The 25,450-nt window shown below is 43.0% G+C and overlaps 1 protein-coding gene across 5 annotated transcripts in view; it reads right to left on the reverse strand.

Moving 5' to 3' along the window:
- The window catches only part of CIITA (class II major histocompatibility complex transactivator), a 561,355-nt gene that overhangs the window by 104,122 nt on the left and 431,783 nt on the right, over window positions 1-25,450 (reverse strand). For all 5 annotated transcript variants that reach the window (XM_078663163.1, XM_078663160.1, XM_078663162.1 and 2 more), the window contains 2 exons: window positions 24,318-24,398; window positions 16,596-16,688 (listed from right to left, as the gene is read on the reverse strand). In XM_078663163.1, the coding sequence (XP_078519289.1) occupies window positions 16,596-16,688; window positions 24,318-24,398 (174 nt within the window). The remainder of the gene's footprint in view (window positions 1-16,595; window positions 16,689-24,317; window positions 24,399-25,450) is intronic.

The raw sequence follows: 25,450 nt of genomic DNA on the forward strand, positions 1-25,450 counted from the left end.
CACTCTTTATGTTCAGGTCAGGCAGCCAGGTGTGGTACTTGTGCTAAATGGGCAGGTGCATAGCTGCATGAATGAACTTTGCTGGGCTGAAGTTGTCACAGCCCGTGGGTGTAACCTCCTCATCCAGGCAGTGTGCTTGGTAGTCCTCCACCTCATGACAAGGGGAGTGTCACTAATAGCTTCGGACCTCGTTGCTTCAGTTTTAAGCCCTGAAGTGCCAGGGTAGAGTGTCTCTCAGTGATGCTCATCACAGAGTCGGGTGGGGTCAGCAGTCTCAATTTTCCTCAGTATCTGCTGCATTTATGAGGCATATGTCTATTTTTACCAACTTTTGGTCAATTCTTCACATTTTTTACATATTTGGTCACACCTCTTAGCCTCATGAAGCATTGGCTTGTGATGTAATACTTGCCATGTAAATTCTATAATATTCCTTCATTGTGAATACTTGAGTGGTGACAGGAGGGTGACGAATTTAGTTGAATTATATATCTTTGGAGCCTTCCTCATTTTTGATGTATTTTTATTAGGCGTATGGGCAGATTGGAAACGTTATTAAAAATCAATTCTCACACGTCTCATCATTTCAAGATGGTCAATGAAGCTCAAACTTCAGTAAAAGCCTAATCAACAGGTACCAAGCCCAAGGGAGCCAAGAATGATCCTCCTGCACTCATTTTATCCTCTCAGAATCCTGTTCTTGATATTATTTTGGATTAAGTGAGAGGGCTTAAGTCCTTTATGACCATGACTAACGAGTAAATTCAACAAATTGAGGATAGATTGATTAGTATGTAAGCTAAGGTGTTGGATATGGAGCAACAAATTAGTGATTTACATAATCTATCCACCAAAATACCATCTTTGGAACACGAAATTCATTGTTTACAGCTTCATACAGAGGCCCTGGAAATTCAAAATAGACGCAATAATCTACGTCTTTATGGTCTTCTGGAAAATGTTGAAGGTCCGGATATGCTTCTTTTTCTAAAGAAATTCCTGCCAGAACTTTTGAACCTTCAGCCAGAGCCTGCATTAAATATCCAACGTGCTCATAGACTTGGCCGAGTGCAGCCCCATGCTTCCAAACCTAGAAGCATCATCATGTTGTTCTTGGAATTCACTGACTTAATGCGAGTCCTCTCTGCGGCCAAAGCAAAGCGTCACCTCACATGGTCTGGTCACAACATCTTCATTTCTCAAGACTTATCTAATGCCACTAATTGTAGAAGAAAATTATTTTTGGCTCTGCGTCCTCAGATGAGACAATTGAATATCAGATATGGTATCCTTCATCCTTGCCTGTGTAAAGTTCCTCATAATGGCTCCACACGTTCGTTTGTTGATCCTCTTAAATTGAGGTCTTTTCTCCAGAACATCTCTACCAATTTTACGGGAGGCTCTACCTTTCGTCCTTAATGTTCCTGTTGTTCTATTTGTCTGATTAGCATATTCCTTATGGCTGTTCGTAATTCTTTCTTTGTATGTTTTTCTTTCCCTGCCGCCCCATCTCCTGGTGCTGCAGCTACGCCTCATGCAGTTATTGTTCTTACTTTCTCATAGATCTAAACTTCTATCCTTGATCTATCTTCTTTTTTTTCTATTGGTATTCCCTTTCTCTGTTTTCTCTTCTTCTTGGTTTCTTTCCATCTGTTTTCCTCACTTGTTGTTGTTTAATTTGTGGCATGTGCTCATCACTAGTATTTGCTTTTCTGTAGCATATTTCTTCTATGTATCTCATTTGTGGTGTTTTTTCTTTTTTAACTATATCCCTGATGTGTATCATCTCTATACGTGTATGACCCCCCCATCCCTCCATCATGTGTTAGTTTGTTACGTGGAACGTTAGTGGTCTTGAACATCCCGTCAAAAGACAAAAGGTACTATCTCATTTGTCCAAACTAAACTCTCAGGTTTCTTTTCTTCAATAAACACATTGCAGTGAAGCAGAATCACTTAAATTGAAAAGACAATGGGTGGGTCAAGTTGTTTATTCTCTTGCTTCTAGCAAAAAAGGGGGTGTTGCCATATTATTTCATAAGTCGTCTGTTTAAAATCTATCTACACAAAATGATGAAGATGGACGTTGGGTAATGGCAAAGGTTGTTATACAAAATAAAACATTGGTGTTACTAAATATTTATGGCCCTGTTAAATCAGACCCTAAGTTTTGGGATGATATTAAGATTTTACTCTCTTCAATTGATTGTCCCAATATTATTATTGCCGGTGATTTTAACCAATGGCTTGATCCTTTTTCTGATAGATTATCTAAATGTAAATTTAACCCTGATAAATCCCAGAAAGCATTTCAATCGGCTATTGTCTCTCGTTCTTTATATGATGTTTGGAAAACTTGTAACCCTGACTCACTTGAGTATACTCTTTTTTCTAATGCTCATCAAACACGTTCCCGAATTGATTATATTTTGGTTAGTAAGTCCTTGCTTCCTTCCATTCAATCCCCCAAAATTGGTTCCATTTTTATTTCTGACCATGCACCAGTCCATACTGTTTTAGACCTCTTACATTGCTCCCCACAATATAACCGCTGGAAACTCAATAATTTTTTATTGTCTGATAATGTTTTCATTAAAGAGGCTACTACGTTTATTACTGATTTTTTTTAGTATCAACAATCTATTAGACACCTCTGTTTCTAATACTTGGGATGCATTCAAGGACTCTTTCCATGCCTTTACTATTTCATATGTTTCGAGAAAAAAGAAAAGTCGGGAAAAATATACTGACCAGTTACAACAACTTAAACTCCTGGAACATAATTATTTTACTTTCAAATCATCTTCGACTCTGCATGAATTGATCAAGGCCAAATCTGAACTCAACAAACTTGCCACAACTGAAGCATGTAACATTCTCCTTAAAATAAAATCTAAATATCATGGTGGTCAAAACAAAGCGGGTAAGATGTTAGCTAACTATTTTAAAATTAAATCTGAACACAAAATCATTGGTCCCATTTTAAATGAATCAACTAACAAATTGGTGTCGTCGGATGAAGATATTGCTAATGTTTTTCATGAATATTATCAAATCACTTTATTCTGATAACACAAATCCCTCTAATCAGAATTTAGATACCTTTTTTTCGGGCTTCCCTTCCCCACCTTCTTTACCTGATGAATTCAATTAATTGGAGAAAGAGGTTACTGCTCAAGAAATAACTAACGCTATTAAATTATTTTAAAAATCCAAAGCACCAGGATCTGATGGTTTGTCTGTGGAATTTCATTTGACCTTTTCTTCCATTTTTGTCCCCAAACTTCCGACACTATTTAATTCATCTATTGACGATGCCAAAGCATCCGGTTCATTTATGGACGACCTAATCATTTTCATTCCTAAGCCTGACAAAGATCATTCCCTTTGTAAACATTTCCGTCCTATATCCTTAATAAATTATGATTCTAAAATATTTGCCAAGATTCTTGCATCACGACTTGAAAATATTATTCCTTTATTGGGTAAAACTGACCAAGTTGGATTTGTGAAGGGCAGGTTAGCATCAGAAAACGCTCGAATGTTTGCAAATATTATTTCTTATGGTAGAATATTCTGATATCCTTTTGCAGCATTTTCTTTGGATGCTGAAAAGGCTTTTGACCGTATCAATTGGCAGTTTATGTTTAGGACCCTCCAATGGTTTGGCTTTGGCCCTGCATTGTCCAAGGGCCAGTATTTTTGTAAATAATCACTTTTCAATATTTTTCGTTGTCTAGAGGAGCACGCCAGGGTTGTTCCCATTCTCCCCTGTTATTTGTTTTATGCCTTGAACCCTTCCTTGAACGCATCCGTGTTAATGCTCATATTACTGGATTCACTCATAATTCCATAGAAACCAAGTTATCAGCATATGCGGATGATATATTAATTTACATGTCAAATCCCTTTACTTCTCCCCCCCATTCTTGGATGAGGTTCGGTTATACTCCAGTGTTTCTGGTTATAAATGAAACCTCTCTAAGACAGGAGTTTTACCCCTAAACCCCATATGCTATCAATTTATGTTCACTGATACTAATTTCGCATGGTGCCCCACAAAAATTAAATACCTCGGTATTTGGTTTTCTGCTTCTTTAGCTACCACAATTAAATGTATGTTTCATGCATTAATTACTATAATTCAATCACTCCTTCTTAGCTGGACTCCCCTTTATCTTTCTTGGTGGGGTCGTCTGGTTCCTATTAAAATGATGATTGTACCGCATGTCTTATATACAGTTTCCATGCTACCTATTCGGATCCCCATCTCATATTTTTTTCAAAATAACTCCATTTGTACAACATTTTTATGGAATAAAAAACATCCATGAATTGCTCTTACTAAACTCACTCGCCCTAAATCTGAAGGTGGCATGCGCTTTCCAGACTTCAAAGCTTATTACTCTGCCTTTTTGATTAAACAATCCTTTGTTCTATCCTACGACTTTGCAGATATCCCTCTTCCCAGATAGGTTGTTTTTGAACGCTCATTATTAAAGGATTTTTCCTTTCAGAACGTTCTGTATATGTCCAATAGTACCTACATAGCCCCGCATCCTATTTTAAAATATTCCCAGAGCTTATTATAGAACACATTCTCCACAGGACTAACTCCATTTCAATGTTTTATATCCTCCACGATATGGTATAATAAATATCTCAAGTATAAAGGTAAATCATTCTACTACAAATACTGGAAGGAGAAGGGAATTACTTTTGTATACCAATTGATTCACCAAAATTCCGTTATTTCCTTTCCTGATTTACACAAATACAATTTCATTTACCTAACTCTTGCTTTAATGAATATACCGCAATCTCAGCTGCCTTACACTCACAATTAGCCACTTTTGTCCTTCCAGCTAATACACCATCTCTTACACCAATCACCCCATTATATAGTTTATTTCAAACTCACAGACCTAAAGCCGCTCTGGTCTATAAACTATTGATTCATGTGTTGTGGAGAGACCTAAATCCCCTATTGAAAGTGCGTGGGAAGCTGACTTGTCTGTTTCCTTTTCTATCACGACTTGGGATAAGTTATGGTCTAAATTATTTAAAGTTTGTCCTGCTGCTCGCATAACCCATCTTTGTATTTTATTTATAATTGGGCTGTTATTACTCCTGTTTGTATTTCCAAGTTTTCCCCATCCTCGTCTCCATTATGCTGGTCTTGTTCTAATGATACTGGCACGTTGAGACATCAATTTTATGATTGTTCAAATGTATTAATATTTTGGAAATCTGTTTGGGCTATATGCATGAACATTTTTAAATATGATCTTCCATTATCAATACAAAACGTCTTTCTAGGATCTTCCTCACCTGATGTTGAGGAATCCTCCTCTATTTCCATGCTATTTGACTTGTTTATTGCGTAGCATTCAAAGTTATCTTATCGTCTTGGAAAGACAATTCCAAATTATCTTCATTAACTTGGTGGAATTTTATTTGTGATGAACATAGAATTGCTAATGTTTCCGCTACCTCCCTCGCTCAAAAAATTAAAGCTGATCTTCTTTGGCTACCCTTTACATCATATCTCTCTTCACATGCTACTTTACACTAATTCTCTTTTCCTTTAAACTTATCCTATACATTCTAGAACTTTTTTCTCTTCTGTCTTTCTTTATTCTTCTCTTTTTCCTCTATCTCTCTTTTCGTTTTTCTCCTCCTTTTTCTTTCCTTTTTCTTCTCTTGTTGTTCACATATTGCATTTATATATTGATCGCTTCTTTATAATATTGAAATATGTTCATATATTTTATGAATGCGTTGTGTCTTTGTTTTTTTCTCCTGAAAATTCAATAAAAATTCTTAAACAAAAATAAAACACTTAGGACTGGAGCCCAGAAAAGGCGGTAGCTGCTGAGGTTGAAGGTGTGACTTCTTGAAATTGATGGTGAAACCTAGTCTGTGGAGTAGGAACGTTGTTATTTTAGTGTGTGTTAGGGATTGTTACTTGCTGCTGCTCTTGATCAGCCAGTCGTCAAATTATGCTAAGACATGCAAGGCATTTCTGTGGAGGTATGCCTTTATTGACTCTCCCAATTTATCTGTGACCAACCTCAACATTTTCTCTAACATGGGGAGGTAGTAGACTCTCCTTTCTGTCCTCAAAAGGGTCTCCTTGAGGAAGTCCTCTGCGTTGTGCTTTTTAACCTGATGGTGCTGGGAGGCCCATTGTATCACTGCAAGGTCGGTGGTGGTAACACTAGATGGCGAGACTGTGGCTGGGTACATTTTGAAGTCAGGATCCTCTAGGGGTCGACCACATACCACATTCCATGGCCTTCTCTCCCAGTGCATAAAGGCTCACCATATAGGTCTTTCAGGACTTCAAGGATCTTCGTTTGTGTCATGGCAGTCGGGGGGAGGCGGACTTTGGAGGTAGAGGTTGCAGTGGTGGGGGAGGTGTATCAGGTAAAGATTGAAAAGTTAGGGGGCTGCTGGCCGAGTCTCAATCATTTTCAGGGCTGGTGGTTTTGAAGGCTCAAAGCCTTATTTATCTTTGAAGGCCAACATGCCTCGTGATCTGAATGAGTCCTGGAGCCAGAGGCTTGGCGAGGATCTTGCTAATGTCTGAGCGAATAAACAGTTTTTACTGTTTGGCATCAATACTTCAAAAAGATTCTCAAATATTAAACCCTCAGAGGTGGCGGCACAGCATACACATTGATTTTGGCTCCAGGTGGACCCTTTCTGAGCCTTAAAGGAAGGTGGTATCAAGGAATCATCAGCTCATCAGCTTTCGGTGAGGCTTTGACAGGCATCATTCCACTCTCTTGAATCCAGGGAGTGTTGGTTGGAGGAATTAAACTCAATGTGTATGATGTATTTGGTTCAACTTCTGTGAATCTGGTGTTCTGCCTCTGTCAAAGGGAATGCTGGAGGTCAAGAATGTTGAGGTGGGTAGAGTCGATCTTGTCTTTAAGCACAAAGTATAAGCTGATTTCCATTAGAAAAATTAGGCAATGATACGGAAATACAGACTGAACAGAATTACACCAAATTTGGCAGTAAACTAGATCACTAACCTGAAATAATGCTTTTTGTGATTTGGTGTAAAGCTGTTCAGCTGTTTTAGGGAAATTAAGGTTCTAAGTTTATAGATATCTTTTGCCGAGGGACTCCCGCTGGACTGCCAGGGAAAATAAATTCTGATTGACTGTTCCTCCAGGACACCCAGTCCTGCGGGATTGACCGATGTGATTGACTTGTAGCAACTTGAAGTAAGTTGCAGCTAAAATTACAGTACTCAGGACTCTGTCTCGAGTCCTTAAAATTAAAATAAAAAAGACATAAGGGGTAGGATAGCGATACCCTGACCCACTAGCCCTTGCAGGGTGGTCCCAGAGAGATGCCCCATGGGACCAAAATTGGGGATAAAATTAAAAGCATTCATGGTCCTGCAGGACTTAGTGCAGCCCCCATGTGGTACAGTATCATATCAAAACAAAACGATTGCCAATACTGAGCACCGATCATCGAGGTTATTTCTTCCTTTGGCTATATGAATAAAACATATAAGTCCACTTAGAAATTAATTCATCTGTACTTGAATTTTATTTCAATAATAATTTAGACCAAATTTAACCAAAAAAACTTCATAAACATGTTTAGCAAAACTTTAAATCTCACATAGAAGAAAAAATCCTATATACAAAAAGCTAAACTCAAGTGTGACACCCACAAACAATCAAAACTCTCAACCAACTAAGACATCCAACATTCTTTCATAAACACAACTCACTCTCACTCATAACATCCACACAACATACCCATGTGGTACAGTGGCAGTTCGTCAGGACCAAGAGAGGCCCCCCAAAAAGAACTGAAAAGCACAGCCTTCAGGCTGTGCAAAGCTCTTTAAGGAGAGTGCACTTGAATGCACAGTACTAAGTACAGTCTTGCACATAGAGCCCATACCCTCCTGAGACCTAAGAGCCATTAGATGGACAAGTCCCAAAAATACACAGTCTACTATCAAGGCACAGATCCCACTCCATCTAGACACACAAGCACTCTTAGGTTGGCAAGACCCTCCTATGCGCACTCAGCTACGAGTGCGCAGACTGAGCATAGAGCACATTCTTTTATGAATTGAAAGCCCCTACTACACACAGCTGGCCGTCAGTGCGCAGACTGTGGGAAGAACCTACTCCCTCAAGAGATCCAAGCTCCATTAGGTGGGAAGCTCCTACAGACAGTGCTCAGGTTTAGGTTTTAGAGTTTTGATTCCATCAAGATGACTTCAGGTGTGCCACACCGTTTTCATAAATACAGAATGCTTGAGCTCTTATTGTTCATTTGAATACTAATCGAAGGGAGTGGGCCGGGCATGGATTTGGATAACAGCGAGGAGAGAGAAGGGAGGGACAACTAGCTAAGCACTGAGCACAAGCAGGAAGGGCAGTGACTGTACTTTGGACCATGCAGGGCAGGCGGGCAGGGGCAGGGGCATGGACTCGGACAACAGAGGGCAAGGAAGAGGTGGGTAGGGTCAACAACCTAAGCATGCAGGACAAGTAGGAGGGGCAGTGACACCACAAAAGACCACGTAGGGAACAGGGAGTGGGTAGACCACAGACACGGACAATAGAGGTTAGGGAGAAAGGGGTCAGGGGCAGCAAGCTTATCATGGAGGAAAGGCCTGCATGAGCAGGGGTAGCACAATGTGCCATGGAGGTTATGAGGGAGTAGGGAGGAGCGAAGAGGGAGGAGGGAAGAGGGAGGGGCATGCACACAGTGAACTAAGAACAGAGAGGGGGCTGCAGGAGCTAGGGCGCAAGCTGACCACATAGGGCAGGTCAGCAAGACAGGGGCAGTACGCTGTCCACAGCAGTCTGGCGGGTTGGTGTAGGGGCACACATATGATGAATGGAAGGAAGGCAGAAGGGAGGCATGGGCATCAATCTGACTTGGGTAGGTAGGCCGCCATGTGCAGGGTCAGCACATTGAGCATGGAGCGCAAGAGGGATGGGCTAGAGCATGTATATGGAGAGCGGAGGGCACAGGTTAGAGGCAGGGGCAAAGGTATCATCTTACCATGGAGCGCAGGCCCACATTGGAGGGGAAGCACAAGGGACCACAAAGGGCAGGCAAAAGGGGGCAGGGGCACGCATCTGCAGAATGGAGGGCAGGGGCAGCAAGCTGACCATGGAAGGCAGGTTGGAGGTGGAAGGGCACACAGATGGAGACCAGAGGGCAGGCAGAAGGCAGACAGGGATAACAAGCTGATCACAGAGGGCAGGAGGGGGGTTAGGGGCACACAGATGGAGAACAGAGGACATGCAGGAGGGGAGTAGGGGCGGCAAGCTGATCATGGAGGGCAGACTGTTGGGGGTTACCCATCAGCAGAAGGCAGATCAGTGCCAACCATCTGATATAAATGGCCAAAGACTGTGCGCAATGGGGGCGTTAGCTGAATATGTAAAAAAAAAAAAAGAACTTCACTGACAAAAAACAAAGGTTAAATAGACCTTATTGTCTGGTATGGTAATATGATCTTCCCTAACATTAAAAAAATCTAAAAAATTCACTGAATAAAACAAAGGTTAAAGTGATGTTATAATTAGGTATGGTATTATAATCTTAGTGTATGTTAAAAAAACGTTAGGGATTCACTGGAAAAAACCCAAAAGTTAAGGTAACGTTATAATTAGGTGTTGAAATGAGTTCCAAACCAATGCTTAAAAACACACTGAAATTCACCAGTTATTGTTCCAGTGAGCTAACTTTAACTTGCGTCCCCTGCCCTGCATAGCTTATGATCTCACATATTACATCACTCATGCCAGTCAGATCATCAATCAGAGCCAATCAGGATCTGCACATTCACTTTGAATGGGCCAATCAGAGCTTATCTGGACAACAACAGACCAGATATCTCTAACGTTTTACCAGCATTAACCCCTGGGCACCCACCCAATGCTAATTTCTCATAAAGGGTTGAACGAACTTACATCAAATGAAAAAAATCATGCTTCACTCAGTAAAAATCTAACTTTTTCCCAGATGTGGTGTAATCCCTCTCAGCTATTTTTTCTGCATAGAGAGCAAACCTTCCTATGGAAATTAACATGGGTAATTACTGTCTTGGCCTCCAATTGACAGATCATTGCAAAGCTTTTCATGAACAAGCCAAAGCAGATGAACTTCTTTTGGAACGTTTCATGCAGATTCATCAAATGGCACCATAATTATTAAAGGATCAAACAATGTCTTTCTTATGGAAACTCTAACCTAATCATAACTGCACAGTGTGATAAATATGTTGTAAGAAATTGGGGTAATAGTTGAGGGGTTGGAAGCCCCACTCGGGCAACATCAACAATCCTAGTCAGGGTGAACAACAAAAGTCACTAGATTAACTTGTACGTAACTCTCGGGTAGTTTGGCACAAAAGCAGTCAGGCTTAACTTAGTTACAATGTGTAAAGTATGTTTGCAGCATACAAACAGTAATACAGTGAAAACACAAGAAAAATCCAAAATCAATTTAGAAAGTGAAGGCAATAAATGGGGGCGGGGGGGGGTCAGTTCTAACATATGTGTATAGTAAATAATGGTTGCCTGTATGCAAAGCCACTCGAATGAGGCAATTCTGCGGCCACTGTGCTTTATGAATAATATTGGGTTTGCTGGACTTGCCATATAGTCGATCACCTGCAGCATAATTTGCAGATTTTAAGAAAACCTTGTTTCTGACTAAAATGGACACAAAGTGACAAAAAACACTTCTACCCTTTTTGCCCTGGAATGGGCAATAAGTCGCTGATAGTAGTATTTAGGTAGTAAACTGATACTATTGAGGTGAAACCTTTGTCCAACGTGTTAACATGTATGAAAATGACAACAAATGAAGTAATCCTGTTACAAAAAAAGTGCTTCTGAACATAGCATAATTTGGACCTCCCCATTGCATAACTCAAGTGGCCCTGCCTATATGTATTAGTGAAACCTAAAGAATAAACAACATTGAAGCTTGTCAAATATGAACATTATACCAAGTTGTTGTTTCAGATAAGCTGTACTGTCCCTTTACATTTTAACAAACAGTCTTATCTCCTTGTTGTATTTTCTACATGAGTTATTTTCTCAGTTTAGTCGCACGCATTCATGTTGAGGCTTCTGACTCTCTTTCCCTCTACCTTTTTTGTTGTAGGGTCTTTGCTCCGTCCTTCTTGGGCACAGAGTATTGGCTGAACAGGCTCATGACTGGAACTATGTGCTTTCTTAATTCAGGTTTTCTAGTGTTTCTTAACCTATTTGGTGGGTCCTTTTTTGATATTAATCAATGTTGGCTTGACTGCACTCTGTGAGTGGTAGGCATACCTTGGTGCTGGTCCTGCATGCCTGATGCCTTTTGGGTATATGTCTTTCAGAGACATGCAGAATTGTAGTCTTTGTGCGGGTGTACTTTCCTTGAGGTCTTCTTTGCCCTTGTGTGCTATTTCTCTGGGCTGGGTACATATGAGGGACACTGTGTTGTTGGGTGACTGGTGTCCTACATCTGACTTTCCCTTTGGTTTGCCTAGCTCGAGCCAGTGTTCTCTTGTGCCATGATGTTGGTGTGACTTGGTGGCTGTTTGTGGCCCACCCAGTGTGCTCACCAGGATGCTTGGGATTAGGTTTGCTTAGGGAGTGTTTTGTCTCCTGCCGTACACTTGACCATTCCTGTTCCTGCCCCTCCCCATGACGTTTTGCTTAGGCTGGGGCGTACCTGCTATTACTGTCAATCACACACACACCATGTGTTCTTTGACAGGCAGCTACCTTTGCTTTCCTTTGTTCTCTTTTTGGTTCTTGTGGGTTGCAGTTACTAAAGTCCAATCTTTCAGGGACAGACCAGCCTGACTCGTGCAGCATCGGTCGCTCCCCCAGGCTCCCTGAACACTGGGTATCGTAGCGCTTTAATTGCAATTGCCACCAGCAGTGTTTGTGCTCTGCATTTCTGTAGCGCTATTTAGCTGAACTCTTAGCCCACATCGCGCGAGTGATATTCATCCCTGTAGCGCGAGTTAAGACTAATTTGCCTGCTGCGCTATTCACTATTGTTGGTTCTGCCTGCTTCTAAGTTTATATGTGCCTATGCCCACTTTTCTAAATTAATTCCCTACTTGTGCCGATATCGTCGTGTTTGCGCTGTGTTTTGCGGACATTTTGTTTGTTGTTGTGACTGCCAGCCCGCCCCTCCAACCCGATCACACCTCCCTGCGGCCCCTCCCTCGCCCCGCCCCCCCCTCCTCCATCCATTTATGTCTGATGGACCTACGCGCAGCGTCCTCGCGCAGCGGCCGCGCCGAAGGTGCGCCAAAGGTAAGCCCGTCTGCGCCCGTCCGCGCCTGGACCGCGCCCAGCGCCTGTCCCCCGCCATTCCCAACCCACTAAAACCACATATGATGCCGCAACTCTCCACGCCCTCAACCCCGGACGCACACCACAATGCTGCCAAGCCACCCCAGGACGTACCCACGGCCCATTCGCCTGCCTCTCCTGCAAGTACAACTGCTTCAGGACCCTCACCAAACCCACTCCCTCCACACACAACTCCGACTCCAACCGCCTGAAGTGCATCCTGCTTAACACCCGCTCGGTCCACAAACACGCCACTGAACTCTGGGACCTACTCGACACTGCATCACCGGACATCGCCTTCCTCACAGAAACATGGATGAACACATCATCAGCACCCGACATCGCCATAGCCATACCGGACGCTTACAAGATTATCCGAAAAGACCGCACCAATCAAACAGGAGGAGGCATCTCCATCATCCACAGGAACACCATCAAAATCACGACCAGCTCCGACGATAATCTTGCAACAGCCGAACATCTCCACTTCCAGATCCACACCGACCCCAGGACCACACTTAGAGGCACCCTCATCTACAGGCCTCCAGGCACCCGCACTCAATTCTGCGATGACATCACGGACTTCGTCAGCCCACATGCCCTCGCCTCCGAGAACTACATTCTTTTAGGAGACCTCAACTACTACCTTGAAAACAAACACGACAGCAACACCACCACCCTTCTAGACAACCTGACCAACCTCGGACTCGAACAACTTGTTGACACCCCCACCCATGCTGCCGGACACACACTCGACCCTATCTTCACTTCCAGCAAGCATATCACCTTCGATCGCACCACAGCTCTCCATTGGACGGACCACAGCTGTGTTCACTTCAGCTACAAAACCACCCTGAACCACAACCGCCCACAACCTATCCCTCGAAGAAACTGGAACAAAATCACCTCCGACCAACTCCTCACATCACTCAACCAAAACCCTCCCACCCTCTCACTGGACCCAAACCAAGCGGCCACCAATCTCAAGCAATGGATCACCCTCAGTGCGGACGAATTAGCACCCCTGAAAAAGCACCAGATCAAATCAGCCAACAAAAAGGCTCCCTGGTTCAACGATGACCTTAAAAAATCCAAGAAGCTATGCCGCACCCTGGAGAAAACATGGAGAAAAAACCCTACCACCGGCAACATGGCCACCCTCAAGGCAGCCACCTGCAAACACCACCAACTGATTCGATCTGCCAAAAAATCAGCATTCAAGGATCGTCTCGACAACAACTCTCACAACAGCAAGGAACTCTTCAACATCGTCAAAGAATTCACCAACCCCACCGCAGCATCTAACGACATCACTCCCTCCCAAGACCTCTGCGATGCGCTATCCTCCTTCTTCCACAACAAAATAGCCGACATCCACAACAGCTTTGAGAACACCCCCAGCGATCAGCCCTCCCCCACCCCCCTCAGATCCTAATCCGCCAACTAACATCCTTAGCAATTGGAACCCAATCACCACTGAAGATACCACCCGCCTAATGAACTCAATCCATTCTGGCTCGCCAACCGACCCCTGCCCCCACTACATCTTCAACAAAGCTGACTCCATCATCGCACCCCATCTCCGTGACGTCATCAACTGCTCGTTCAACTCTGCCACCTTTCCAGATAGCTGGAACTCAGCGCCCTCCTGAAGAAACCCACAGCAGACCCCTCGGAACTCAAAAACTACCGACCTATATCCCTCCTCCCATTCCCGGCCAAAGTCATTGAGAAAGCCGTCAATAGCCAACTCGCCGCATTCCTTGAATCCAACAACTCCCTCGATCCATCTCAATCTGGGTTTCGAGCCAAACACAGCACCGAAACCGCCCTCATCGCAGCGACTGACGACATCCGAACACTACTTGACAACGGAGAAACTGTGGCCCTCATTCTACTCGACCTCTCCGCCGCTTTCGACACAGTCTGCCACTGCACCCTTATACAACGCCTCAGCAACATCGGCATACAAGGAAAAGCCCTGGACTGGATCATCTCATTCCTCGCTGGGAGAACTCAAAGAGTTCGACTTCCCCCATTCAACTCAGAGGCCACTGAAGTCATCTGTGGCGTACCACAAGGATCTTCACTCAGTCCCACCCTCTTCAACGTTTACATGAGTCCTCTCGCCTCCATCGCGCGTCAACACAACCTCAACAACATCTCTTACGCCGACGACACCCAGTTAATCCTGTCCCTCACCAAAGACCCCAAAACAGCCAAAACCAATCTTCACGAAGGCATGAAAGAAGTAGCCGAATGGATGAAACATAGCCGCCTAAAACTCAACTCAGACAAAACCGAGGTGCTCATCCTAGGATCTTCCCCCTCTGCCTGGGACGACTGTTGGTGGCCCTCCGCACTGGGCTCAGCACCGACTCCCACAGACCATGCACGTAACCTTGGCTTCATCCTAGACTCCTCTCTCTCGATGTCCAGACAAGTCAACGCAGTCTCATCCTCCTGCTTCAACGTACTTCGCATTCTCAAAAAGATCTTCCGCTGAATCCCCCTCGAGACAAGAAAGACTGTCACCCACGCAATGGTCACGAGTCGACTGGATTATGGAAACACCCTCTACGCCGGAATCACAGCAAAATTACTGAAAAAACTCCAACGCATCCAAAACGCATCAGCGAGACTCATATTAGACGTCCCTCGCCAAGATCACATCTCCGGACACTTAAAAGACCTCCACTGGCTTCCCGTCAACAAAAGAATTACTTTCCGCCTTCTCACCCACGCACACAAAGCCCTCTACAATCTAGGACCTGAATGCCTCAACACTCGACTGTCATTCTACAAACCCACCCGCCAACTAAGATCGTCCAATCAAGCCCTCGCTGCAGTCCCGCGCATCTGAAGATCCACCATGGGTGGCAGATCATTCTCATTCCTTGCTGCCAAGACCTGGAACTCACTCCCCACTCACCTCCGCCTTACTCAAAACCACATCTCCTTCAGAAAAGAACTTAAAACATGGCTATTCGACAAATAATGATCCCCTCCCCAAGCGCCTTGAGACCCTCTGGGTGAGTAGTGCGCTATACAAATGCTCGAACTTGAACTTGAACTTGAACTGTTTGTGCTTTCTGGGCATCTAGTGCTTGTGGCCTTTCTTTGAAACTGGCACGCACTTGGGGCTTTGTTGGCCCTTTACTATGGACTTTTCTCCTATGTATCTGAGATTTACCGTTTCTTCATGGTTACTTTGGTGGCCCTGCCAGTCAGGGTAGACCTCATGATGTAAGGCCTCGACAAGGAATTGAAGAGGACTTAAAGCTTTGATTACTTACAGATAACCCTATTTTCTGAACCTACTACGTCGTCCTAGTCTTAATGATGCTCTGCCCTCTGTACCAGTGTCTGACTTCAAAAAGGGATGTAGGGCTATTTTGTGTGTTGATTCATGAGGTTTCAGAGTAGAAGCAGTGCTTTAGATGCAAACCTGGTGGGGAAGTAATTTGAGTTTTATTTAACAGATAGGCCACTGGGTGTCTGCGTTTTGGGTGTGGACACACTTCAGGACTGGGATTAGGAGGTAATGTACATTTTAGTGACTGAAACATCTGTCATAACAGCTATGTAAATAGGTAATCTTCTGAACTATATCATGTGTATGCCCAAGTCCACACCTTGTGAAATCAAGTTAAGGTTTACTTCAACTTAAATGTGTCAGTCAAAAGAGAGGGAAGGGCTGAACCTACCATGGCCCTACTGAGGAAGGAAGGAAAGCTAACAATGGATGTAGCTCAAGTCCCTTTTCTGCTGATACGTGGTATCCATCTATGACTCAGGAAGAGGCATTAAGATGCTGTGCTGTCAGTGGGAAGAAAGGACATGAAGAGCTGCTGTGAACTCAGTGATGCATTTTCAGTGTAACAGATCCATGCGAAGAGGATTGCCCTATTAAGGATGCCCGTTACTTCGAGGTCGTTCTGTTAATCATCCTCAGAGATAGGAGCATATAGCAAGCCCCTGCTTCACCCACAGCAAAGGAAGACCTCTCAGTTCACAAACGCTCCTCAAACCCCAAAACCTTTCCATACAACTACATGCAAGGGACATTTGTCCCCAATTTGTTGCAGCAACACTGATATGAAACGCATGCACAGAGAGAAAGAGAAACAATCATGTCCACTACTCAAACCCAGTCGAGGTTCCTGAACTTCAAAACATTGCAAACCAAATTTCAAAGTAGTCCACTACAACTTCCAGCTCTGTACTTACTCTAAGGTTTCCAGTTTTGTTAGTTCCCGAAATCTTTCAGATAGTTTTTCTGCTCCTCTGTCTCCAATGTTGTTTCCACTCAAAACATTCAGGCTGTGGAGAAAGGATGACAATTTATGCTATGACTTCTTCACAAACTGTACAGTAGCACCTGCTTCAAATGGTGTGTCTGGGCTGATAATTTTTTTGTTTGCTTGGCATTATCTGTGTTCTTCCCATAATAGCACATCTTGATTTGTACTGGTCTTGTATGCACATGTATCACAACCCACGTGTGTTGCCTGAGTCACGATACATGTGCAGGCAATAGCGACCATCTTGGAATGAGTTTTCTACATTAGAAAACACATTGCACCATGGCTGAACATAAAAGTTGGCTTATGAAACTTAGTCTCACCAAAAGCTCCAAAAACGACGGTTTAAAACAAGAGTGTGAATTAGCCACGCTACTGTTTCATCTACATATTTGAGCACTGAATACCCTAAATTGCATAACATAACATTCCCCAGTAGTCGGTGGTCAGTCCTTGCAGTATTGTAAGACAAAGTGTTGTTAAACAAGATACCAATAGGCCTACAGTGATTAAGCTCCGACTTTTTCTGCGGTGCAAAACTCATGGAGGTAAATCTTGCTAAAGCTAAGGAGGTTGTTTTAGTACAATATATTTTTTTTAAAGGTTTTTAAATCGTAGTAAACTGGAATGTACTGCAGTGTATAAAATTGCAAAGATACGTTTTGTAATCTTTCTTCTCCATTGCCTTCTCATCTCATCCTGAAGTGCACAAGGAGCTGCCACACTCAGCACCTTACAGCACCTCAGCACCTGACAAGGAAATTACAGCTGTTATTTTGTGTATTACAGTAAGCTCGTGGCTGTCTTTGATATTTGTTTACAAACTTTCTGCATTCATTAACCGTTCATAATCAACATGCTATATATCCTTGTGGCAAACACACATTACAAAAAGCGGTCCTGGATCTAGAAAGGACAACCGTGATACATTATGTAATAGTAATGGCAGTCAGGTTCCTCCTGGGTTTCAGTGTTATGCTATGTTATGCTATGTTACGTTAAGCAATTTTGTTAAAGTTTTTTTAGAACAACTTTTACCACAATTGTCCTCTTGGTCATGATTCAGCCCCGTTAGGAAAGTATTTGCAAACAGGAAACAGCTATATGTCGACATGTGTTTTTTGGGATATAAACTGTAAGAAATTGGGTTGCTAGTTGAGATGGGTGGAAGCCCCACTCACATAATAAACACAACCCTAGCCAGGGTGACCCACAAAAAGTCACTAAATTAACCTGTGTTTAACCCTGTGGTAGCTTGGCACAAAAGCAGTCAGGCTTAACTTAGAGGCAATGTGTAAAGTATTTACGCATTACAAAAATAGTAGTAAAGTTGAAACACAACACAAGAAAAATGGCAATTCAATTTAGAAACACAGAGTAAATTGTAATAATGATAAAGAATATGACACTAATAATTTTTAACGTTTTTTGTGAAAAATAGCGCCAAAAACAAGTAAGAGCCAACCGGAGGTATCTAGTGATGTGAGACCAGTACAAAGTCAGAAGTTAAAGCCAACCGCAAAGGCATACAGGTCAGCTACCAAGTTCACCCTGGTCTAAAAGTTACCTTCGAATTTAGAAAAATTGTTGAAGATTTCCTGGAGAAGGCAAAGTCCTCAGAGGGGCAAAGCAGCAGGCTGTGTCTGAGGGGAAGTCATCATCAGGTAGCCACTGGACGAGGTTGCAGTGAATATGTTTACCTTCCGACTTAGATGATATTTTGGAAGTCGATTCCTCCAGTGGGGCGAGGCTGCAAGTAGTAACCAAAGCGGACTCCATGAGACCAGATATCTTTGTCAAGAGATCCCTCTGGAAGGATTTGCTGCTGCAGAGAAGAACTTAGGGGGAGCTACCACAAAGTCAGGACGACTGGCAATGAACGTTGGACGAATCGGCTGGCAGGTAGGTCCTGGTTCTCTGTCGGTTCTCCAGGCAGTTTTTGTAGAAAACGTTTCTAAGTCCCAGGTTTGAGTTTTTAGGTAAGTGGTGTACCACCAACACTACTTTCAAGGTTCCAACATCTGGGTGGCAACACTTGGGGGGTTATGATTGACTCCAGTAGAGGCAATGAGTAGGGTTCAACCCTTCTGGAAGCTTGTTGTGTCCCTGTAACTCACAGAGGAGGCTAGCTACCTAGACCTTGGAGTCACTCTACTGATCCCGGGTTCAAGGAAGCAGGTCCAGTCTTCCTACCTTTGGCAGAAGGGCAGCAGGACAGTCCTTCTAGCAGGCAGACAGCAGAGCAGCCCTTCTTCTGAGTCTTCCACAGGTCCAGAAGAATCTGGGGTCTGAGAAGGACAACTTTTATCCCCAGTGCTAGCCTGTGGGTAGGGAATGCCCCTTTTGTTGCCCTTTCCTCCTAGCTGAGCTTGGCTTCAAACTGGCTAAGGTAACAATAGCAAGGGCAGAACTAGTGACTGTTTTTTATGTGTGCAGGAGGCAAAGCCCTTTTAAGTATAAGTGGGGCTGGTTACAGCTCCACCCCTTCCATCCGGGCAGGATGGCCTATCCTGTCCACACCTAGTCTCCTTTGTCTCACTGTTTAGCAGCCATACACAACTCACAACAGCAGAATATTATGGCACAGGCTACTGGTATAAAGGCACAGTGTATTTGGGCACAAACATGCAAGCTTTCTTAAAGTGCAAATAGAACAATTGATGGACAGAATTGGAACTTAAAATCCAACTTTAGCATTAAAGATGATTTTAAATTACTTTTCAGAGGAGACCAACACATATTCTACCTGCTTCCAATCCAAAGTTAGCACTTATTAAATGTAAGAATTATAATTATAATTACAATTACGTTTATTCATGATCAGTAACATAAAATTATTACATGGCAAGTCATAAAAACAATTATATCAAAACAATTTACAATCAAGCTAAAATGTGGCTTACTCACTCACACTGATAATTTATTTTCCACCAGCATAACATTTTTTACAAAACAAGCTTTTAAATTGGGTCCTTAAGATTTAAACTACTAATTATGGGTCGTTGACATGTTCTTTTAACCATTTTCTGAGCAGTATTCTCCTTTCCAACAATAACACTGGATTGATGTATACCAAATGAATGAATGTTTCTTCCGATTGTTTACAGAGTCTGCAAAAGTTGCCTCCCCTTGCTAGTTTCCTCTCCGGGGCATGGTCAAGAGAGGGGAGACAGCTAAAGCGGAATAAAAACATTTGTGCTTTATAAAACTCGAGTCCCCAGATGGGAAAGAAGCTGAGGCATGCATGGTGGCATAGGTATTTATTAACCAGCTTTAGCTTGTACAGCTACACATCTGTTTCTCACCAAAACACTATATTCTTCTTGAATAGAGGTAGGGAAGACTATTTGGGCCAATAGTGCCATCTTTAAAACTTTTTATAAGAATAGTGACTATTTGCTGGGCCAAGATAACAAATGATTTTCCCGAGACAGCCCTTTCAGCTGGCAGAGTGCAATCTGCCTTTCATGTCTCGATGCTTGTTGACTCAAAATTACTTGAGCTAATCAAGTCACTTTCATCAGCTTTATTTACTGAGTATTTTGCACTGAGAAACGCTTGTGTGCAGGAGCTTAGCCCAATAGGTTTCTTTCTGCTGCTTTTTTGCTGCGAGAACAAGCTGCTAGACGCACCGGAAAGTAGCTCAGCTGCTTCCGTGTGCTGTGCAACTTGCTGCCACCTCCATCAGTGGATATCCCATGATGAGGCAAAATGCGCTCACCTCACATCACTGCATATGATCCCCTGCCACTCCTGGCTGCTTCTGGTCAATCTTAGCCCCTGGGCTCCTTGTCCCGGGGGCCAGAACAGAACAGGACACACCTCCTGGCAGCATCAATGTCAATGTCCAAACCTCAAAAAGATACTAATAATGTAATAAGGCAACTTAATATAAGTTTATGGGAGAGGTAGGCATTACAACAGTGAAGTAAACTTTAGGTGTTCAGTACCGGTACATGTAAAACTTAAATCCACTTGTCCTACTTTTTAAATACAACACACCCAGCCGTAGGAGCTTTTAGGGCTTACCTTAGGGGTGGCTTATAAGTAGAGCTCCCGGTTTTATGGTATTTATTTTTTCAAAATTTCCGTCTGTATTTATCTATATTTATCTTTGGCTCATTTTAACTGTATTTATCCATTTATATTTTGTGTTTACTGTATAAATAAAGTGGCAAAAGGTATTTTTCGACACTTATTTAAATTAAAATGTATACTCGCATTTGAATGTCCTAATGGTTTAAACCATTTACAATGCAATAGCGTTGTCTGAAAACACTTGCATTGTAAATTGCATAAATAACTGTAGAACTGCTCTTAATTAAGCTTAATTACGAAATCTATTGTCTATTTTCATCTCCCATACTTCCCAATCGGTACAACTACTGACCTGACAATCATGATTGACAGTAGAAAAAAATCATCCAAGAAGGCCTATTTTCTATTGTTAAAAATGAATACAGACAGGAATATAAATAGTTTTCTGTCTGTATTTATCTGTAAAAATCAGTAAAAACAGAAAACAGGGAGCCCTACTTATAAGTATTAAAAAAGCAAGGTTTTAGGCCTGACAAAAGGTTTATTTTGCTAGGTCGATATGGCACTTTGAACCAGCACAACTGGATGCAGTGGCAGGAATAAGGCATGTTTGAAATGGCTATGTTAGTGGTTGCCGGTAAGAAATTGGGCTACTGGTTGAGGGGGTGAAACCCTTCACAAGCCTCAACCAAAATATTTCTCAGGGTGAAGTCACAAGCAAACCCTAAATTAACCCTAAATTAACCTGTGCTCAACCCTCAGGTAGCTTGGCAATGAGCAGTCAGGCTTAACTCAGATGCAATGTGTAAAGTATGTGTGCAACACTTCAAACAATAACACAGTGAAACCCCCCACAGAAGGAGCCCACAAGAGGGTTAGGAAAATAGAGTATTTTTCATTAATAAACCAAGACTAGAACGACGGAAAGCCAATTAGTAGAACCGGAGATTTTACATTTTAAAGATTTAAGTGAAAATACTGCCAAAAGACATAAAGCACCAACTGTGGATATCTTGTTGTACCAGACCACAATAAAATCACAAGTTCTGGCCGACTGTGATGTAGCGTGGACCGGCTACAGGGAAATAGTTAGGCTTGCTGTACTTTAAATCCTGGTTTGCAGAGAGTTGCGAGGATCCCCATTGAATATGCATCGTGCAACCTAAGCGATGCATCAGTTTTGAAGTGCGGCAAGGCTGTGGCGTGAGGTCCTGCATTTGCATCGAGGATCCAGTCGATGACGAGGGATTGCAATGGGAAGTTTGGTGTCGAGGATGTGCCACACAATCGGGGCAATATGTTGGTTCCAATGAGCTGCAAGAGTGTGAGGTACTTTGCCGAGGATGCATTGCACAGTGGCGGTTATGATGCAGGTCTTTGTAGCAGTTCTATCCACGCAGTTGTGGCAATGCTTCGGTTCTGCTCGGGGTTGCCCCGTGCAGCAGAGGAGATGCATCGGTTCCACTGGATCCACAGATGGTGGCAGAGCACCTTACGGCCCATTTCCAAAGGTCCAGCGCTGGGGTGGCACCACTTGGCAGAGTAGACACACAGATGGCAGTGGGACGTTTGTTATGTCCCTGAAACTTCAGATCAGGAGCCCAGACAACTAGCCCTTTGAGTCACTCTAGGTTCTGGGTTCAAGAGTCCAGGTCCAGTCCTTCTCATCCAGGCAAAATGGCAGCAGGCAACAGGTCAGCGCAGCAAGGCAATAATCAAGCAGGGCAGCAGTCTAGCAGAGTGGCAGTCCTTCAGCCGCAGAGCAGACCTTCTTCTTGGCAGAGTATCCACAGATCCAGAAGTGTACTGAAGTGATGGTGTTTGAGGTCCAGTATTTTAACCCAATTGTACGTTTGAATTGGGGGAGAAGCTTTTAGAGGTTTCCCTTTGAAGACCCCAGGTATCCTGCCTTCCCTTTCCTGGCTCCAGACTAACTACAGGAGGTATGCAGCCCTTTGTGTGGAGGCAGAACACCGCTATTCAGGTGTAAGTAGGGCTGTGTTCAGCAACTCCATCCCATCTTGCCAGAGACGGCCCATCCAGGCACATCTAAGCTCCCTATTGTGGTTGGCTGTACAGGAGGAATACACAAAGTCCAACTGTCAACTACACTCTGTCATGTGACCCAAGCACAGGCTGCAGGCAATAAATGGCTAAGGCAGGAAAATGGCAGCTTTCTAAAAGGATACAAAAATAAGTATACAAAACAGTGATGGGTAGAATTCTTAAATTAATCTCTGCCACTGATAATCACTTGGCCACATCTCAATCTTATTTTGCCCACCATGCAACCTCAGTTTTGGGCTGGACTGTTCCTATTGGAGCGAGGTCAAGACTGTATTGTATATAACTTGTTCCCAACTGAGGTAGCATGGTGTGCAGAATAAAGATGGATTGGGATGCGGCACTGGTGACTACCATTGGCTGAGATTATTTCAAGCATTCCATCCATCACTGTTTTGTATACATATTCATTTTCTAAAAGTAGCATTTTCAAAATTGCAATTTTAAATACAACTTCACCATAATTAGGATTTTTGATTACAATTCCAAAGACACCGAACATGAACTGGTTACATGCTCCCATTTGGAAATTGCAGCTTATTAAATGTAATAAAGTAACCGCCATGTTAGTCTATGGGAGAGGTAGGACTTGCAGTGGTGAAAAAACGAATTGAAGAGTTTTTTTCACAACCAGGACATGTAAAACCTAAAAGTACATGTCCTCCCTTTTTAATACACTGCACCCTGCCCTCTGGACTGTCCAGGCCCTACCCTTGGGGGTGACTTATATGTTTTAAAAGGGAAGGGTTGGTCCTTGTAAAGATGTATTTTGCCAGGTCGACATGGCAGTTAAAAATGCATGCAAAGGCTGCAATGGCAATGGAAGGGCAACTTAAGTGGGTGGCACAATGAATGCTGCAGGCCCACTAGTAGCATTTAATTTGCAGGCCCTGGGCACATGTAGTACACTTCACTAGGGACGTATAAGTAAATGTGCCAACTGAGGATAAGCCAATATTACAATGTTCAAACGAGTGAGCACCTGCACTTCAGCACTGGTTAGCAGTGGAAAGTGCTCTGAGTAAAGTCCTAAGTTGAGCAAAAACAAGATCAGCAAAAATGGGGGAGGAAGGCAAAAAGATTGCGGGAAGACCACCCTAAGGCTGACAGGTCTAACAGTGGCACAATGAATGCTGCAGGCCCACTGGTAGAATAGTTTTTTACAGGGCCTGGGTCCAGGTAGTACCATCTACCAGAGACTTATAAGTAAATTAAATGTGCCAACTAGGTGTAGACCAATTTTACCATGTTCTATGGAAATAGAACAAACACTTTAGCACTGGTAGAAAGCACAGAGTCTAAAGCCAACAAAAGTGAATTCAGCAAAACAGGAGGTATGAGGTCAAAAGGTTTGGGGTGATCCTTCATAGAGGGCGAGGTCCCACAGACTTCATCCAGGAAACAATGATTCGGTAGGATGCATGACTTACCAGGCCTTCCCAGGTGCAGTGTCATCTCCCCACTCTGAGAAGCACACTTCAAAATGGACAATAATGTTTTCTCATCATATTGTTGAATGGTGATAAACACAATGAGGCTCACTTACTCCAAATGCTGAAGAGATGAAAATGCCGGGAGAATTTTCACAAGTTTGCAGAATCCCTCAGAGCCCCAGACTGGTCCAAGCCTACAAGAAATGGAACATGTGGGTTATTTCATTAAACAGCTAGTTGGTTGTATGACAGACTATTGAGGACAAAAATATTATGGGGCCAAAATATTGAGGACCAAAATAATGAGAAGGTAAGTGCAGATAAGTAAGCATAGCTTTACTAGTCTTAACTCCATACCTATATAACTTGAAGACATATATATCAGCAAGGTACATATATGTGGAGTTCAGTATAGTAAACCTATATAAACTTGCCTTCAGGATATTTTGGTCCTCAGTACTTTTGCCAAGATATTTTGGTCCCACGATATTCTGTAGTCGATAATCTGGCAGAATACCAGGTAGTCTACAGTGGATGAGAATGTTTAGGCTCAGATATTAACCCTGTTTTATTTCATTTCTCAATATAAGTGACTAAGGGATTGTCATGTCCCTTAGGTTAGTTCCATCATGTACATACCAATTACATACATTGCGTCCCGTCCACATGACATAACGGTATTACACAGGTGACCTTTTACCCAGTAGCTTACTTCTGTCTCTCTGACATCAGGCTCTTTGTACCATATCTTAATCCCTGTACCTGACATACACAAAACATGTCCCCAGGCACAGTAGATTTATTCTGTACAAGGGTCACCACTTTTTTCATTCATGGCCAACAGCAAGCTGCATATGATCATGTGTGTTTAGAAAAGGGTTAGCAGGGGATTAGCGAATGTTTTCAAAACATATTGATTTTAGAAAAACCCCAGAGTGACCACTTTAGTACAAAAGACTCTCACTCCCCCCTTACCAACACAGAGGTGAAATTCCTTCCAAGCTGAGACGAGGCTCTGCCAGCTGATCCATCGACAAGCAAAGATCTGATATCCCTTGCGGGGAGCCATCCTTGACGCAGAGACGAGGTCCTTCATTCAGAACCGGGAGTCCTTTGCTCCATTAGGCTGCATTAAGTTCCATTAGGACATATACTAGCGCTCACACATATATGCTTCACCTACACCTCTAGGCTAGGCACGGTTAGGTAGGATACGCATCGTAGGAGTACGTCAATGCTATTGTTT

Source organism: Lissotriton helveticus, chromosome 10 (assembly GCF_964261635.1).
Source record: "Lissotriton helveticus chromosome 10, aLisHel1.1, whole genome shotgun sequence".
NCBI classification, from domain to species: domain Eukaryota; kingdom Metazoa; phylum Chordata; class Amphibia; order Caudata; family Salamandridae; genus Lissotriton; species Lissotriton helveticus.